At 42.0% G+C, this 19,065-nt stretch overlaps 1 protein-coding gene across 9 annotated transcripts in view; it reads left to right on the top strand.

Annotated features, from left to right (window-relative positions):
* The window catches only part of GALNT7 (polypeptide N-acetylgalactosaminyltransferase 7), a 120,703-nt gene that overhangs the window by 91,606 nt on the left and 10,032 nt on the right, over positions 1 to 19,065 (top strand). For 3 of the 9 annotated variants that reach the window (XR_014826521.1, XM_084994741.1, XM_021072437.2), the window contains 7 exons: positions 2,239 to 2,405; positions 6,786 to 6,916; positions 7,171 to 7,250; positions 9,648 to 9,830; positions 13,158 to 13,275; positions 14,609 to 14,731; positions 18,270 to 18,488. Coding sequence is in view for 6 of the 9 variants with exons in the window: in XM_021072437.2 (XP_020928096.1) it covers positions 2,239 to 2,405; positions 6,786 to 6,916; positions 7,171 to 7,250; positions 9,648 to 9,830; positions 13,158 to 13,275; positions 14,609 to 14,731; positions 18,270 to 18,488 (1,021 nt within the window). In the remaining 3 variants the exon portion in view is untranslated. Of the gene's footprint in view, positions 1 to 2,238; positions 2,406 to 6,785; positions 6,917 to 7,170; positions 7,251 to 9,321; positions 9,831 to 13,157; positions 13,276 to 14,608; positions 14,732 to 18,269; positions 18,489 to 19,065 lie in introns of all 9 variants that reach the window. The other 6 variants (XR_014826522.1, XM_084994743.1, XM_021072438.2 and 3 more) reach the window with 2 other exon arrangements.

The following is a 19,065-nucleotide window of genomic DNA, read 5'->3' as shown; positions in this document are numbered from 1 at the left end:
TCCAGCAATCCCACTCCTGGGCATCTATCCAGAGAAAAGACACATGTACTCTAGTGTTCATTGCAGCACTATTTTCAATAGCCAAGACATGGAAACAACCTAAATGTCCATCGACAGAGGAGTGGATCAAGAAGATGTGGTACATATACACAATGGAATATTACTCAGCCATTAAAAGGAATGAAATACCGGCATTTTTAGCAACATGGATGAACCTAGAAATTATCATGCTAAGCGAAGTCAGTCAGTCAAAGAGACCCCGACATCAAATGCTTTCACTGGCATGTGGAATCTGAAAAAAGGACACAGTGAACTTCTTTGCAGAACAGATACTGACTCACAGACTTTGAAAAACTTATGGTTTCCAGAGGAGACAGTTTGGGGGGTGGGGAGATGCATCGGGGTTGTGGGATGGAAATCCTATCAAATTGGATTGTGATCATTGTGCAGCTATAATTGTAATAAATTCATTACAATTTATCTAAGAACATAGATAATTGAGAACAGTGTTGAAAGGGAAATAAACACTTTCGGAGAAAAAGTTGTTTGCATGTATATTGGGCCAGGTCCTGTTTTAGATAATGGTGGTATAGGTTTTTAAGCTGATAATGTTAATTACTGCTTTTATGTTTTAAATATAATCTTGGGGGCAAGCTTATTTGCTACTTCATGAAAAGCACTGGTATTAAAAAAATATATATATTTTCCTTTCTTTTTATCAAGTAGAAGGTAATGGGCTCCAGATGCTAGTTCTAAAAAATTAACTCCTACAGAAAGAACATGAGTCTCTAAACTGCTCTCATTAGTCTGTTGTGTTCTTATGGTCCTGTTCTCCCATAACCAAACAAAAAAAGTATGTGTGGGTTGTACATACACTCATACATGTGTATATACATTTGTTTGTATATGCATAATACATAATTGTACCTTGGTATCCTTGGGAGAAAAGTTCCAGGACCCATTCGGATACCAAAATCTGTAGATGCTCAAGCCCCTTAGATAAAATGATGTAGTTTTTACATATGACCTGGGCACATCCTCCCCAATACTTTCAACCATCTGTTTATTATTTATAATACCTAATACAATGTAAAGGCTATGTGACTAGTTGTAAATAAAATGTAAACACTATGCACGTAGTTGCCATGGCAAATTGAAGTTTGCTCTTTGGAATTTTCTGCGATTTATTTTTCAGTATTTTTGACCCACAGTTAGTTGAATCTTCAGATGCAGAACCTGCAGATATGGAGGGCTGACTCTGTGTGTGTGTGTGTGTGTGTGTGTGTGTGTGTGTGTGTGTGTGTATGAGAGAGAGAGACAGAGAGAGTTAGAGGGAGAAGGGGAGAGAGAGGCACTGCTCTGCGAAATTCAGTGAAACTTCCCTGGTTCCCTGAGTCTTTATCAGGCCCTGTTTGGGTTTCCTTCCAATTAGAAAAAGGCTTCTGGCAACATTATTCCTGCTACAGTTGTTCCAAGTAGTTTTATGTAGTAAAATAGTTAAAGGCCCTTTCTTTAGCCACTATTAGAACTTTGTTTACTTACCCAACAGTTAATTGTGAATTGTGGAATGCCTTCCATATGCCACAATTCAGCCCATTTAATGTTTTTCTGAATGTTTTAGCCATATTAGAACTGGACAGTTTTCAGATGCATTTATACAATGGTTTCTTCACAGCCAGTGAAATAAATCTCTTTCACCAGAGGATTTTTTTTGTTTTTGTTTATTGCAGCCACACCTGCAGCATATGGATGTTCCTGGGCCGGGGAGCGGGGCCGGGGGGGGGGGGGCAAATCAGAGCTGCAGCTGCGGCCTACACCACAGCCATGGCAATACTGGATCTGAGCTGCATTTGCAACCTACGCTGCTGCTTGTGGCAATGCCAGATCCTTAACCTACTGAGTAAGGCCAGGGATCAAGCCAACATCCTCACAGAGATTGTCAGGTCCTTAACCTGCTGAGCCACAACAGGAACTTGCACCAGAGTTTTAAAACGGAAAATAAACCAAGATTGAAGGCATGAAAAATAGGCCTTAATACCATCCCTAGCTGACTTCATCTCATAGCAACTTCTCTTCTACCTTGGGTTTCTGTTAAAATATAAAAAGTTGTATTTCATTCCCTTGCCTGAGTTAAGTCAATAATATTTAAATTCAGTCAGAAAACATAGTCATGGTAAGCTTGGGACCAAGCATTGTAGATTACCCCTGAGTAAATACGATAAAATGCTCCTTTTGCAGATGCAAGTATTGGCATTACGATGAAAACCTGCTCACGGCCAGCATCGTCATTGTCTTCCATAATGAGGGGTGGTCAACCCTCATGAGAACAGTCCACAGTGTAATTAAAAGGACTCCAAGGAAATACCTGGCAGAAATCGTGTTGATTGATGATTTCAGCAACAAAGGTAATGGCTATGGAATTGACATTTTGTCTATAAAATGAGTTAATTATAAACGATTGCAAAAAAATGTGATTTCAGAATAGTCTTCAGAAATAAATAGTTAGCATCTATTGAGAGCCTTGCTTATCAAGTTGCTACTGTGCCAAGCACTGAATGTGAATTATTTTGTTTAGTTCTGACAGTAGCCCTTGTGATATTGTTTACCTTTATTTCACACTTGCGGCTCAGAGATGTTAAATAACTTGCCAGAGGTCACAGAGGTAGTAATTAACAGCCACATCCAAATGTAGAGGCTCATAAGTCTGTGTATTTAACCACAGTCTTATACCACTTCTTTGGGCCTCATGTTTTATAAAAATTTAACCGTAGCGGAAATTTATTGGACCACTTAAAAAATGCAGTGGCATATATATATATTTATCTTAATGCCACTCAAAGCTCTGTCCACAGTTGTCAGACTGAATTCTATACCTATTGAGTAGCTCATGTTTTGTGTTTGAATGATGGTGCAAATATTTAATTTGACCAGAAACCATGGCCTATTTTTATTTACAATAGAAAGTACCTATTAAAGATAATTTTTTTCTATATTTGATTTAGAATATTGAATAGTAGAAAATTGTCAGGGTTTTTAAAATCCTTTTCAAGGAGCAAGCTCTATCAGCATTTAGGGAGGTGTTTGGTAGGCATGGTTCAACTTGGAGAGATTGAGCGCTGATTTTTCCAGAGAAGTGAGCTTTTTTTAAGTTAACATTTTTTTTCTTCTTCAAATAGATCCATTATTGTAAGCTGAATATATCTTCTTAGTGACATAAATATCAAAAGATAGGTAATGCTATAGCTCAGATCCCAAATCAGTATGTGACTATATTACTGAAACCTAGATCACCATATTTATATATTTTTCGTTGCTTGTCACAGAACTGAACTGAAACCTTTGAAAATTGACCAAAGAGCTCAGGCATCTCAGTAACAACAGGATGTTTGCTTTTTGGCAAATGAGTTTTGCAGAGAATATTTATGTACAAGTAGTGATATCACTGAACATAATGTTAGAAGAGGAGTCAGAACATGGGCAGCATGAAAATATCATCCAAAATGGCTTTACAGAAGCTTCCTCTAAAACTTAATTTAGAACTCTCACAGTCTGATAAATCTCTTCTGTTTTTGCAAGGACATGACCAGAATCTTGATCTGGTACACATATGTTGGCATGGAGAAGAAGTAGAAATACGACCTACTTACTTCCTTTCCCCCTCCTCATTGTGCAACTAATCACTTTTTTCAGCTAATCATTTTAAATTACAGCAGAAAATGTATAACTTTTAAATTTTTCAGTCACATCACATGTCTTTAATTTAGACTCTTGGTTGCAATTTTATGCAACAGGAATATTTTCATTAAGAATACTAGTCCTCTCTCAAAATAAATACTCGAAAGTATGTTTTCAAGTGATATTGTTGATATTAACCATGTTTTAGATTTAGCAAAACTTAAGTCTACAAGAATAACTTGCAGAAATCCCATTTCTATGATTGTATTGATTTTAAAAACGCCTGTGTTACTAATACAAGTAATAGTTCAACATAGTCTTAAAAAAAAAGTAAAGATACACCAAAAGGTGTTTCCCATTCTGAAATCTTACTTCCTTGCTTGGCCTAAGGAAAGAAGAACAAAACTGGGAGCTTAGAGTTTCCGTTGTGGCGCAATGGTTAACGAATCCGACTAGGAACCATGAGGTTGCGGGTTCCATCCCTGGCCTTGCTCAGTGGGTTAAGGATTCGGCGTTGCCGTGAGCTGTGGTGTAGGTCACAGACGAGGCTCGGATCCCGCGTTGCTGTGGCTCTGGCGTAGGCCGGTGGCTACAGCTCCGATTCAACCCCTAGCCTGGGGAACCTCCATATGCCACGGGAGCGGCCCTAGAAATGGCAAAAAGAAAAAAACAAAACAAAACAAAAAACTGGAGCTTAAGTTTTTTGTCGAATTTACTAATTTTTTTTTGTGATCAGTGCGTCTATTGTTACAAACCTCTAATATTAAGCCTTTTGTAACACGATTTATGTATGTACGTATGTATTTTTGGCTTGTCCGCCAGAAATCAAACCCCACCACAGCAGTGTTTCAGGCTGCTGAAGTAACAACGTCAGATTCTTAAACTGCTGTACCACAGGAGAACTCCCTCTTATAACACATTTTAAAAGCAATTTCATGTAGGGTCTTGCCTTTGGTGGGGACTACCTGTGGATAGACGTATGAAAAGTCTTTCATAACTCTTTCCAAATTCAAAACAACCTTGACATCTGTCAGCCCTATCCTCAGTAAAATTATATAGTGTTTGGAAAAATCTTACTAGAGGGAAAACTGGGATTGTTTTCTTTCCCCAGTAAATTCAGTATGTAAAGCTTTTTATTTTAAAGACAGAATAGTTAACTAATGGATATAAAACCCCACAAAAGAGCTAGCTGTTCCAAACCTTCAGGTTTTTGGAAGTTACAGTGTCTTCAAAACCTCACGGTCTGGAGCCTTTGAACAGAGAACACTCCTCTCCACTTGTGTGTTAGGCACTAGGCTGCTGGGATCTGGAGACACATCCTACCCGGTCCTACCTACCAGTCTCAGGGAAGGTGGCTAGGGGAGCACTTTGGCTCACAGTGCACCTCGTTTCCACCCGCCTCTCCTTGGCAAGTCATGTGGCCTACTGTGCGCAGAAGTCAGCTTAACTAGAACCTAAATTTAAAGAGCAGACCATTCACTCATTTCTGGCTCTAACAGTTTATTTTAGATTTGTTTAGATCACGTATCCAAAAAAGGACCTAGTGCAATTCAGAAGGGGCTTTTTAAAAAAACAGTTTAGGGGAGTTCCTGTTTGTGGCTCAGTGGTAACGAACCCTGCTAGGCATCCATGTGGTTCAATCCCTGGCCTCGCTCAGTGGGTTAAAGGATCTGGCATTGCGGTGAGCTGTGGTATAGGTTGCAGATGGGGCTGGGATCCAGCGTTGCTGTGGCTGTGGCATGAGCTAGTGGCTACAGCTCTGATTCAGCCCCTAGCCTGGGAACTTCCATATGCCACAGGTACGGCACTAAAAGACAAATAAATAAATAAATAAAACATTTAGGACTGTACCTAGCTTAAAAAAAAAGAAAAGAAAAGGGAGGTAAGAGCTTTTTTTTTAAAAAAAAAAAAAAACATATTGAAGGGAAAATTGCCAAGAGTTTTGCAGGGGGGAGGGGATTGTAATTTCAGTGTAAGAATTTTATTTATAATTCTCATTAAAACTGGATACCAGAATATAAAAAGGAAAATTTTCTCTTCTGAGTATTGAATACCCATGTGTGGGTGTCTGGCTAATTATAAGCTCCTTAAAAATGAGTAAAATATTAAGCGAACAGCCTGATTTGCCCATTTAACCACTAGCTTGCCACTAAATACAGCTATTTTTTAATTTGTTTTTGTATTCATGAGCCAAAATTTTAAACTACTTAAAAATAATTTTTGTGTCTTCAAGAAACATTTTTAAGGATCCAGGAATTAGTTGTGGCTGTGATGAGCCAATTTCATGGGCTTACAGTGATACAAACAAAAACTGTTCTCTTGTAACTGGGAAGCCAAGATGGAAACTTTGGCAAATGTATCTTGTTTTTGTAACACAAACTTTTCTGTCCCAAATTGCAATATATGCATACATATAACTATATATATATAATACATATTTATTACGTAAGTTTCAGTCCTGAATATTTATAAATATGTACATAGACACTTACACACACACACACACACATATATACACACACACTTACTGATGCTTAAAATACAGAGAAAATGGGATCTTTTATTGTTATTTGCCAACTTGATGGGAACTATATTCATCACCACACCAAGACTACACCTTTCAACACTGATTGTAGGGAAAGGATGGATCAGAAACAAATGTTAATACCCTACGCCCTGTGTGATGGTGGTGCAGTCATGTAATGTTATTTACAGGCGATGCATCTTTAGAAATCCTGAACCATTGCTTCTGCCAAAAGCATACAAACTATTGTGCCTGAAAGCTTCTAGATATGATATTTTAACATGTGATTTTTTTTTTCAGTTTTTGTGTTAGTTGGCATAGTCATCATTTATTTAATGTTTAGAGAGATGTTTGTTAATTCTCAGGCTATCTAGTTCTCCAGAGGCATATTAAGCTCAGCATTTAACTTGAATAATACATTTTACCTTACTTTCCTGGAGTAAACATTCAGTCTGATCTATGTAAAATTATTGACTGCCCAAAGTACCTGTTGTTGCCGAGCCTTTTTTCTTGAGAAAAATAATTGTTTAACTGGTTTATAGACGTAAATATAATTTGTAATGGTGAATGAATTTTTCATTCATAGAACATTTAAAAGAAAAACTGGATGAGTATATTAAGCTGTGGAATGGCCTAGTGAAGGTATTTCGAAATGAGAGAAGAGAAGGTTTAATTCAGGCACGAAGTATCGGTGCCCAGAAGGCCAAACTGGGACAGGTAGGAAACATTTGATACCTATAATAGATATCAACATTTTGGATTTAGTAACTAAAAGATCATATACATTTTTAAATACACCTTGAGTTTTTAATTTTTTTAACTGAAATGAAAATGTTGGCTTAAACAGAAAACTTACGTGTCACAGTTGACTCTAACAAAGAGTTTGTATTAGCATCCAATTTTAACTTGTATGTGATAGATGATGTGCCATATACGAGGAGTGTTTTTTCACCCTGCCTCTCTTTTTGAAGGTTTTGATATACCTCGACGCCCACTGCGAGGTGGCAGTTAACTGGTATGCACCACTTGTAGCTCCTATATCTAAGGACAGGTAACATGCTCTTGCTTTCTTTCTTTCCTAGTTGAAAAGTAAACCTCTTCCTAGAAGGACAAATAATATTCTCATTCTTCTGATTTCAGTTCCATTCAGGGTATCATGTTGTGTTTTGAGTGTTATCTTTCACTAGTTGTTTCCCTGGGTGGAGCTGGACCTATCCTTGGGGCTGATTTGGATGCAGGCAGTTAGGCATCTGAGCCTAGGGCATCTCCCTCAGAATCATCTTGTGGTTGGGTTACTGAAGAGACTTCCTCTAGCTCCAGAAGCTTTCTCTAAGAATAATAGTAATTGTTCCCTCCACTTCGGTAACATTCGAAAGACTTGAAGGAACATACTTTGAAATTATGCCTATTGTTTTTTTATGCCCTTTGAAATTGTTATTTTACATGGTAAGGACCAGCTGTTTGTTATTTGTGTCAAGGCCCCAAGTTCCCCTAGGACCTTTAAAGTAAGTGGATACCTGTGCTAAGGAAATGGGTTGATCGCCATTCCATTTACACAAGGTCTGAAACAGTGGACAGCAGCACTGGTCTCCTGGTTCCCAAAGCCTTCCTTGTCATCAGCCCAGAATTCTGACTATTTCAGAATCTAGAAAAAAATAAGGCAAATCCCCATGGCAATGGCATGAGTCAGAGGAAGAACTCTGGAGGGTTTAATCATCAGAGGATTTATCATGAATGATTTTCATGTGCTCTTTGAGTTAATGCTCACAGCAACCCTGTAAGATACATATCATTAGCTCCATTGTCTTGAAGAGTTTGCTGAGGCTTAGAGAAATTAATTGATTTGTTCCAAGTCAGACAACTAATAAATTGTCCAACTGAGATCTCTGGGACACGTTCCACTGCATACTTAGAAATCTGAGAGTCATGAGAAGTGAGAAAGATAAACAGCCTTTATCTTCACCTCTCCTGCTGCAGACTGGCAGTCCTGGGGGCAGTGAGGGGACAGCGTCCCACAGGGACCTTCCCCTGGCCGGTGGGAATCCACAACACCTTCCCTCTGTCAAAATCTGAAGCCCCATAGACTTTGCCCTTGGTTTCTAAACATCTAAAAAGCAGCTTAACATGGCCATGAAAACCTATAATCTCCATTTTAGGAAATACATTTTGAAATCCTTTCTGATAAAAGGAGCATTGGGACTAGCAGGGCACCAATTATCTTTGTAGAGTTGGCTGTACACCTAGTTAGTCATATAGTGCCAGCATTTTCATAAAGCTCAAAGAAAAGGTAATTGTTTGCTCCAAATTCTCAGGCCACTATTTAAGTTTTTTAGCAGATTTTGAGGGATTTTTTTCTTGTTTTTTTAAAAAGCAGGAATACAGTACAGTACTTTTTTTTTGGCAATGTAAGCTTTTTTTTTTTTTTAAGTAAAAGAAAAGCTGGCTTTTTTTGCAATAAAAAGCAGGAAAAGAAGATCAAGTAAATGTACAGAAACAGTTTCGTAATAACTGTTCTCAAAGAAGCAGAAAGCAGCGAAGACTTGGGAACACTACTGAAAGCGTAGCAGGCATTATCTTTCTACACGCATACACACACAGTCATTTTTAATGTAGGGGTCAGGAGGGAAAATAACAGGCAAGGAAATCTGGTAGATAATGCAAGGTTACCAAGAGAACATTGCCTGTAGGACCAAAGTGAAAGTGAGGAAACACTGTTAAATTTAAAAATATGGCTCTTTATCCCTGACATTTGCCCAGAAGCCAAGGAACATCTCCTCTCTCCTTCCTTTATGAAACCAGCCTCCTTGACTCTTCAATGCATTTATTCACTTCTATTTCCCATTAGGTATTAAAGTCTCTGGTGGGGGGTGGGGCAGGGGTAGACACCACCCTGCCCCCAGTAAAAAGAGATAACACACAAGTTTCCTGGTGGCTCAGTGGGATAAGGATCTGGCATTGACACTGCTGTGGCTCTGGTTACAGCTGTGAAGCAGGTTCAATCCCTGGCCCAGGAACTTGCACATGCCTTGGGTATGGGGGGAAAAAAGATAATACAGCTAGGCTTGTTAAACTAGTCAGATTTGGTTTCTTAAATGCTTTTTCATTTTCTGTAAATGTTTCAGAACTACATGTACTGTGCCTCTAATAGATTACATAGATGGGAATGATTTTTCCATTGAGCCACAGCAAGGTGGGGACGAAGATGGCTTTGCCAGAGGGGCCTGGGACTGGAGTTTACTGTGGAAACGTATTCCCCTAAGCCACAAGGAAAAGGCCAAGAGAAAACATAAAACTGAGCCTTATCGGTAAAGATTACTGCTTCCTCTTCTTATGTGAAATGTTGATCTAAGTGCCTTCTTTTTTTTCCTTCCCCATGTATTCGTATAAACATGTGGGTCCGTACGTGTCCTTCCATTTCATCTTTGCTGCCATCATCAACACAACACAGAACCATTTGCACTGTGCCGATTATAGATGTCATAAATGGCAACACGTATGAAATTGTACCCCAAGGGGGTGGTGATGAAGATGGGTATGCCCGAGGCGCGTGGGATTGGAGCATGCTCTGGAAACGGGTGCCTCTGACCCCTCGAGAGAAGAGAATGAGAAAGACAAAAACTGAACCGTATCGGTAATCACTAAATCACTTACCTGTTTTTCTTTTCTCCAGCTGGCACTAACCTATTAACCTCTTGCCAACCTTAAAAAAAAAAAAAAAAAAAAGTATTATTATTGAAACTGTACCTGCTGTCTCAGATTCTGAAAGGTTTTCTTTCTTTGCTCTATTTCACACGTTTAAATTCACAGTGATTGCTTTTTCCTTAAAAGCAAGCTCCATTTGGGGGTGGGCATATATTTCATGGCATTAGTTCCAAATACCAGTGGAAAAAACAAAGTCTTTTGTCATCCCGTCCTAATAGACTGGACATGAGATTATGTTCTTTTGACGATCACGTCATTCTGTAAGTTTAAAACGTGTAAATTACTTACAGTCCAAGTTTTATATCCACTTCGATGCCTTGGGGGTAGTGTTAACAATGAAAGGCTGCGGCAAGAGTTTTTTCCCTCCTTTTGTTTTATCTGCTAACTCTTAAATACTATTTTTGTACAAGTTAAAGTTGATGAATAAAAATACATGACTTTGGGAAATGTTACATAGAATCCTTTATTACTTCATTCTCAGAAGAGTATTTGATTAAAAGGAAACTTTATTCCAAAATCAGCCTTTCTCCCTTCTGTGGCTCTTCAAATAGAACAGTTTATGCTACTCTCTGCTTTTGGTCTTTTCACTGGAACGTTTTACCATCTTTCAAAAGAGTGGCCCCAAATGAAATGTTTGCTTAAATGCTCCTGTAAGCTTCCCACTGTGTCTGATTTTACTTCTCTGACCTTATAGTTTTGCTTTTGGTCTCTCTCCCTGTAATGCTACTGATGATGTTCGACTCGATTTTGGAAAGGTATCTCCATGCAGAAAGCTGATGGGATTTGGGCACATTGATTGAGATACCAGGATACAGAAATGGCAAACATAAGGAAATTTTACAACTTTTAGCTTTTTTGATGTTTTTCAAATTTCTTTTTAAAGTTGTTTTTCAAAGATTGTCCAGGAACATACTGCTTAACCGGACTCACAAATAATTCTGGGGAAAAAAAGGCAGGGGAGTGATGACTACAGTTATATTTCTGCCAGTTTCGTAGGCTTGCAGAGAAAAAAATTTTTTTTTTCTTTTCACCACCACACCTGCAACATATAGGAGTTCCAAGGCCAAATCAGAGATGTAGCTGCCAACCTACACCACAGCCACAGCAACACCGGATCTGAGCCACATCTGCAACCTATGCTGCAGCTTGTGGCAATGCTGGATCCTTAATCTACTGAGTGAGGCCAGGGATTGAACCCATATCCTCACAGAGACAATGTCAGGTAACCTGCTGGGCCACAACAGGAACTCCAAAATTTGTATATGTGCGAGATAAATTTAAGGAAGGTTTTTCTTTAAATAAATCACTGATGTGCATGTCAAGGATACATTTTCAAATGTGTACCAAGTGGGAATGTATTTAAAGATTAAAAAGACATAGTTACTGGAGTTCCCGCTATGGGACAGTGAGCTGGAAATCCCACTGCAGTGGATTATTGGGTTCAATGCCCAGCCTGGTGCAGTGGGTTAATAAATCTGGCGTTGCTGCAGTGGTGGTGTAGGCTGGTAGCTGCAGCTCAGATTCAGTCCCTGGCCCAAGAACTTCTATATGCTGTGAGTACAGCCATTAAAAAAAAGAAAAAGACGTAGTTATAATAATGTTAAATGACAGATAAATGTGGCGTGAAAATATAACCAAAAACATAATAAGGCTGTTTAGTGAGTTAGGCAGAATACTTTAAGAAGAAGAAAAGCCTTATGAGAGAAGGATTCTCCCCTGATGTGATTTCCCTTTAATATTGAAAATGTTGCTTGGTTCGTTATTTATATAATATTTAATGAGTGCTTAGTGTATGCCAGGCACTATTTTCTGGGGATAAATTTTAGAGAGACATGTTTGTGGCACTTAAAATGTAGTGGACAAGAGAGAACTTGAACAGTTAACTACAGGAGTGGTTCTGGAGTAAGTGTAATGAGTGGCGTGAAGAAAAACAACAGGGAAGTTCCTGTTGTGGCTCAGCAGTTATGAACCTTGACTGGTATCCATTGGATGCGGGTTTAATCCCTGACCTTGCTCATTGAGTTAGGATCTGGTATTGCTGTGGCTGTGCTGTAGGCTGGCAGCTGCAGCTCCAGTTTGACCTCTAGCCTGGGAACTTCCATACGCGGCAGCTGCAGCTCTAAAAAGCAAAAAAAAAAAAAAAAAAAAACCACAGTGTTCTCAGAGCTTATGGCAAGTGTCACTGAGGCTGAGCCCTGAAGGATGGGGAATCAGCCAGGGGGTGGGGGGCATTTTAGGAGAGGGACAGCGCCCATGAAGGCCCTGGGATAGAAGGGAGCTGGTTGTGTTCCCAGCAAGGGCAGAGCAGTGAAGCAGTATCTGGTGTGTGACAAGCCTCAGATGGGGCAGCAAAGAACAAATGACACAGTCAGGGGGTCATTGCACTTAGTCCAGGATGGCAGCAGTGATACTGTGAAGAAGTAGAGTCAAGACGTGTGTTCAAGGTAGAGTCAGTAGGAATTGGTGATAGATTCAATATTAGCTGTGACCATGAAGAAGCTCTACTAGCAGAGTCCACCTAAGAATCGTATGCAGTGATGACTAATTGTTTGGGGGTGGGGGCAGGGAACAGGGTGAAAATTCTACCACAGTCTAACAATGGCAGTGTTGTCCCTAAAAAGTACCCAGTTCAAGATCCCATTCAGGTACCCCACAGATCCCTCTTTGACATGCCTGCCTCCCCTACAAGGTAAACAGCTCTAATTCTCCTTTGTCATTTCTGTGCTACATCTACAAACTCTGAATGATCTGTGGCTGTTCCACCATGATTTACACCCTTATATGGCAAACCCCTGGGCTATAAAATTTAAAAATGAGAGACTACTTCCATAGTGTATGATTTCACTCATCCTAGAATGAGTCATGAATCATTGTAGGAACAGTTAGCAGACCACAGGTACATGGCTCAGTATTTTTAGGAGAGAAAGGGAAGATTCTGTTTTAACCAGCTCTCAAGGCTTAGTTTTTAAGTCAACAAAGGAACCAAGACGCCCTCTGATGGCGAAATGAAGTAATGTTCTAATTTGTAATGAACTGTAATATGATTGTCAGTTAAAAATTTTAGTAAATTCATTAAGAAATTATGAACAGATTGTTTTTTGAAGGCTTTATAATTTCCTAATGTTTGGCCATCAGCTCTGCCTCTTCTATGCATCACTGTGTGTGTGTACTGTATTCTAAACAGGCTTGTGGTCTGTTAGTGAAGGGATAGCGGGGGCTTGTCTTGATAAGTTATTGCAACGTTTCTTCTCTGTAGGTCCCCAGCCATGGCTGGAGGATTATTTGCCATTGAACGAGACTTCTTCTTTGAACTGGGTCTCTATGATCCAGGTCTCCAGATTTGGGGCGGTGAGAACTTTGAGATCTCATACAAGGTAACATTTTGTTTACACATCGTCAGTTTTCTAAGCAGTTACTGATTCTTGTGAATTTCAGATAAGGCTCATTTCTTTGGAAAAGACTATTTAAGGCATTCCTCTAAATTATAAGGAATAACTAACAAAAACATTTGCCTTTTGGGGAAAATAAAGCAAAATCCAAGCTCCAAATTTAATATATGTTTACATGGCTCAGCTAAAAATTGAGGCCAACACATTTCAGATATAAAAATACCTCCCCTCCTGCCCTCCTCCCTGCCCCCAAAGGCTTTCCGTCCATTGGAGCCTTTTGTTATAGGAGCACTTGGGGGAACCTGCCTGTATAGGAGTCACCTGACCGTCCACTGATGAAATGACCCTTTATCACATAGGACAAGGTGATTCACGACAGGAGTAGATCCCAGTGACCGTGTGTCCTCAGACCGACAGTCCCCACCCTCTTCCCAAAGAAAGGAGACCTGTGCTCCATTTGAGTGGAAGGGATGTCCATTAACTCTTGTCTTAGTGTCCAGCTCAGCACTGTGAGGGACAGAAGAGCAGCTCCGTCCTCGCTCTCTGAGAACTTAGTCAATGAGCAATGAGAATTGTGCCTAAATTCATAGCATGGTCAGAAGGTAGAAGGATGTTCTGCTGGCATGATGAAGCAGCAGCATCATGCAGAAGAAAGTGTCCAGCAGAACTAGAAAGGTGGGCGTGAGATACAGCGGGCACTTCCACGCAGGTGGAATGAGGAAAGGCAACAGACTGTGGACAGCAAAGTGCTGCAGAGACAGGAGCTCTTGTCTACAGAACCTGGCTGCACGAATCAGACAGACATCCAAGAGGATGATGTGGGCAAGTGACTATGGAAGAGAACCTTCAGAGAGCCTTCACAGCCAATCTGAGAGGTTGCTGCTCAGTTTAAGAGGCAGTGGGGGAGCCACATTCAGAGATGTTAGGAGAGAAGAGCATGCCCTAGAGCGTCCCGTCAGCCAGTGTGATCTCCTGCTGTAAATAGGGGAGCGTGGGATCGAGGGGAGCCAGTTAGGTTGTTAGGAAGTCACCAGTAGCAGGAGGTGGGGAGAGGGCAGTGATGCACAGCATAGGCACGTCTCCAGGTTAGCCGGGAGCCTTGTTGCCTGAGCTGCTGGGCTCAGGAGGTGCCCCAGTGCCGTGTGTGACCCACTTCCTAGGACCTCTTTGTTAGTATGTGAGCTCGAAAAACAAGGTTGTTTTAGGTTCTGGTTAGTTTGAGTTTCCTGAGTTCACCCAACCTAATTTAGATTTTAGGTTGATGTTTACAAGGTAGATTTGGCATTTGAAACAGCCGCCGCGTGTCTCTCCCTGACAGATCTGGCAGTGTGGGGGCAAGTTACTGTTTGTGCCCTGTTCCCGCGTGGGACACATCTACCGTCTTGAGGGCTGGCAGGGGAATCCTCCGCCCATCTCCGTTGGGTCCTCACCTACTCTCAAGGTGAGTCTCTCAGCTGAAGGGGGAAGAGGTGGGGAGCTAATATTCATGTGCCGCCTGCCAAGGTGGTCACTTAGATGTAACCTCGCTGACCACGGTACGTCTGTTAAGCAGACACGCTGTTTCTCACTTTTAACTTGGGCTGGACTTACTCATGAAACAGCTTCTTGTTTTTTAAGGTTATTCCTTGTATGCCATTCTGATTAGAATTCTCATCTTGAATGTTCTCTGTGAAAATATCTCAAATTTTTAAAACCTGACACTGTGTAGGAAAATACCAGCTTCTATCATTTAGACGTGAGTAAAACACTATTTTTATTTGATATTTAACAAGTAAAGTACTGTGTAGTAAAGACTCAGATTTTTGAACAGTGCTTGCAGAAGTTTAATATCTTTTGTCCTTCTAACCAGGGACAACCAGAAAAGGTTCACACAGAGGCCACAGGCCCCACTGCTGGCAGGAAGAAGGCCTTGCTCCTTTGATGGGGCTGCTTTCTTAGACTAAGAGTATGTGACTGTGGTGCCCTTCCTTTTCTAGAGCCCTTAACCAAGTCAAAAGCAGAAGGAAGTCTGTTTTTGGCTACAGATACAACTTAGGACAGTTCTCCAAAGAGAAGAGATAACAGACTAGGCTTTAAAATTTTTTCACTAGCCAAATTATCCTAGAAATGGCCAAATGGAGCCCCCAGCTATGACAGAAGCCAAGATTAAAATTTCACAATAACACAAAGATAGTACCTGACAGCCTTGCAGGAAGAGAACCTGCCCTTGGAATCAGACAGTCACCAAGAACTGATGGAAAGTCAGATTGGCTCAGGAAGGCCTGCACTGCAGGGAAAAGGGTTAAATCTCTGTCAGATTAACTGAGGGTCGGGAGTTCCCATCATGGCTCAGTGGAAACAAATCTAACTGGTGTCCATGAGGACGCAGGTTCGATCCCTGGCCTTGCTCAGTGAGTTGAGGATCTGGTGTTCCTGTGAGCTGTAGTGTAGGTCACAGATGAGGCTCAGATCCCAAGTTGCTGTGGCTGTGTGATCAGCAGCGGGGGCCATGATGCGACCCCTAGCCTGGGTACCTCCATATGCCGCGGATGCAGCCCTAAAATGACAAAAAAAGAGAGAGAGAGAGATTAACTGAGGTTCCTATCAGCCCCCCAGGAAACACAGCCTTTTCCAGCGCCCTCTGTCCGTTTCTGTCTGTCCCCTCCACCCCTCCAGGGCTGTTCCTCCAGCCCATGGTTCCTGAGCTGCAGACCTTTATGGCCAGCTGCCTTCTAGAACCTTCTCTTAGATGACCCTCAGATGTTCCAGACATGGCCTGGCTCTGCCTCATCTATGCCTTCTGGGTCCAGGCTTCCCCTCACCAGCACAGGTGCCCAGGGTGTCCCCTGGGTGCTCACTCCCCTGCTCCCTGACTCTCCACCCTCACTGCCACCCCTCAGGCCACCTCCACTCCCACCCCTGCCCCCAACATTCCCCTGAGAACTGAATCTGGTGTCTGCCCCCTGCTGAGACCCTTTGGATGGTTGTCAGCTGACAGATGACATGCAAAGTCCTTAAAAACGAACATTAGTATTACTAAAGCTGACACTTCCTGAGTTCCGCATGTGTACAAATCTGAATACTTTACACAGATTAACTTCTTAATTAAACTCTTCTTAAAATGAGGAAACCGAAGAAGCTTTTCTCAGTGAATCCCAGTTCCAGCTGTGGTAATGAACATCTTTCAGGACTCCAGGTGCACCGTGATTTGTCATATTTGCATTGCTCTTTGCTCTGAGTTCCTGTCCCTCCTCATTAAGCACTGCTTGGAACTGAGCCCTTCCCCCTCCCTTCACAAGCAATGAAGTGCTCCTCCCTTTTGTTGCTGTAACCTTATCTGCATACGCATAATTCTTACTGTTTGTGAGCACCTGGGGGACATGGATTGTGTCTAATTTTGGATGGATTTGCAAGAATTCAAAACATGTAGCAATAATGCTGTGTTCTTTTAGGAGACTGCAGCTTAAAACTTTTCTGAAGGCACAGGCTTTTGCAACAACATACCTATGGCAGGGTGTTCACCCTGTGATAGTTAATCTTGCGGCAGAGAAAAACTTTAGTCTGAACACTAGATGTTCCTGCAGCGGTCAGCAACCAGCCTTTTGTAGTAGCAAAGCTGGGTTGGGAGCTCAGCCAGCCATTTGGCTGCCTGTGACCTGTGCTGCATTCTCACTGCAGCAGAAGAGATGAGTACTCACAGAAGAAACCTTGTGGCCACCAGGCTGAACAGACTGACACTCGGAACCTGTTTAGAGCTTGCTCCCACGAGATGTTCAAGCTAGGGACCTGGCTGGGTCTGTACCGAATCCATCACATAGATTCACGCCTGTGTGGGCTTGTTGCATAAAATAGCGCAAGTTCGATCTTTGTCAGTTATTACCTGTCAGCCTATTTGATTGTTCTTTTTTAAAATTAATTAATTTTATTTTTAGGGTTGCACCTGTGGCATATGGAATTTCCCAGGCTAGGGGTGGAATCAGAGCTGTAGCTGAAACCTATGCTACAGCCACAGGCACAGCAACTCGGGATCTAAGCTGAGCTGCATCTGCAACCTACACTGTAGTTTGCAACAGCACAGGATCCTGAACCCAGTGAACAAGGCCAGGGATTGAACCCACACCCTCATGGATACTAGTCAGGATCTTAACCCCCTGAGCCACAATGGGAGCTCCCTATTTGATTTTTCTTTTGTTGCTTTTCGAAGTACACCAACTGGGGAAAATAGCCACTCATTTGTGGGCTGGAGTGAAGTGGCTCTGCTGTACTTCACCAGACTGGCAGCACCACTTGCAGGAATGGGTTTATCAAACAGGGCTGTTGTGTCTCCTGGTGGTTTCTGACATGAAATTCCAGCAGCACAGTGCTCAGAGGAGATTGTTCTGGGGGAAGGAGGCCCACTGCCAGCCAGACTCCCTCAGGAACCCTCTCCAAGCTCAGCTCCACCAGCAGGAGAAAGTATATTATCTTAGAGTGTGTGGCGTTCAGCGCAGTGATGCCAGATTCTGTGCCAACACTCTTGGTTGAACATGCGTGATACTGACATGTCAAGAATCACAAGCTCGCTTGTGTTTGCTATTTAATTAAATATTTGGGCCTACTGAAATGAGTTTGCCCTATGTTGGTCGTATTTCACATGTCTGAGAGAGGCTGTTTATGACAGTATGGATATTTTCATTTTTTTTAAATGATGCAAATTTTCGGAGTTCCTGTTGTGACACAGTGGTTAACGAATCCGACTAGGAACCATGAGGTTGCAGGTTCGATCCCTGGCCTTGCTCAGTGGGTTAAGGATCCGCCGTTGCCATGAGCTGTGGTGTAGGTCACAGACGCAGCTCGGATCCCCCGTTGCTATGGCTGTGGTGTAGGCCGGCGTCTACCTGCTCCAGTTAGACCCCTAGTCCAGGAACCTCCATATGCCTTGGGAATCAGCCCTAGAAAAGGCAAAAAGACAAAAAAATAAAATTAAAATAAATAAATGATGCAAATTTTTTTTTCTCCAGAACTATGTGAGAGTTGTAGAGGTCTGGTGGGATGAGTATAAAGACTATTTCTATGCCAGTCGCCCTGAATCAAAGGCATTACCATATGGAGATATTTCTGAGCTGAAGAAATTTCGAGAAGATCATAACTGCAAAAGTTTCAAATGGTTCATGGAAGAAATAGCTTATGATATCACCTCACACTACCCTCTGCCGCCCAAAAATGTCGACTGGGGAGAAGTGAGTATCAGCCGGTGTTCAGGTCTCAGGGGGGGTGTTTGGAGGCTGAGCTTCGGGAAGAGCAGAGGAAGGTGCAGATGTGGAAAGAGAGAAGAATTTTCGGGGGAAGCTGGGGGAAAAACTGACTGTTAACCTCCCCGCCTTTCCACCAGACGGTTATCCCACATCACCTCCAGCCCAGGTCCCTCCTCTCAGTTCCGCCTGGAACTGCTCGCCCTGCCCCTTGGCCAACTCCTGCCCACCCTGCCACTCTCCCCCGGACATTCCCACATTGAAGCTTTCCCCTGCTTCCCCACTCCATCCCAAGGCAGTCCTGCCATCTTGCCTAATAACTCAGAGTTGCTGTCTGCAAGTGTCCCCAGGCCCTGCTCGCCACTGTGTCCCAGTGAACCTACACGGAGTCTCACGTGCAGTAGACACTCAGTGACGGTGACCATAACTGAAAACATTTCAAAACAAAGGTGCTGGGAGTTCCTGTCATGGCTCAGTGGTTAAGGAACCTGACTAGTATGCATGAGGACTCAGGTTTGGTCCCTGGCCTCGCTCAGTAGGCTAAGGATCCGGTGTTGCCGTGAGC

The sequence above is a fragment of the Sus scrofa genome, chromosome 14, assembly GCF_054392235.1.
Source record: "Sus scrofa isolate SSC_HxYL_T2T_F1_AM1 chromosome 14, Sscrofa_HxYL_maternal_Yorkshire_Landrace_v2.0, whole genome shotgun sequence".
Lineage (NCBI taxonomy): Eukaryota > Metazoa > Chordata > Mammalia > Artiodactyla > Suidae > Sus > Sus scrofa.
Note: the sequence above shows the minus strand (reverse complement) of the source record. Positions and strands in the feature narration are given on the sequence as shown.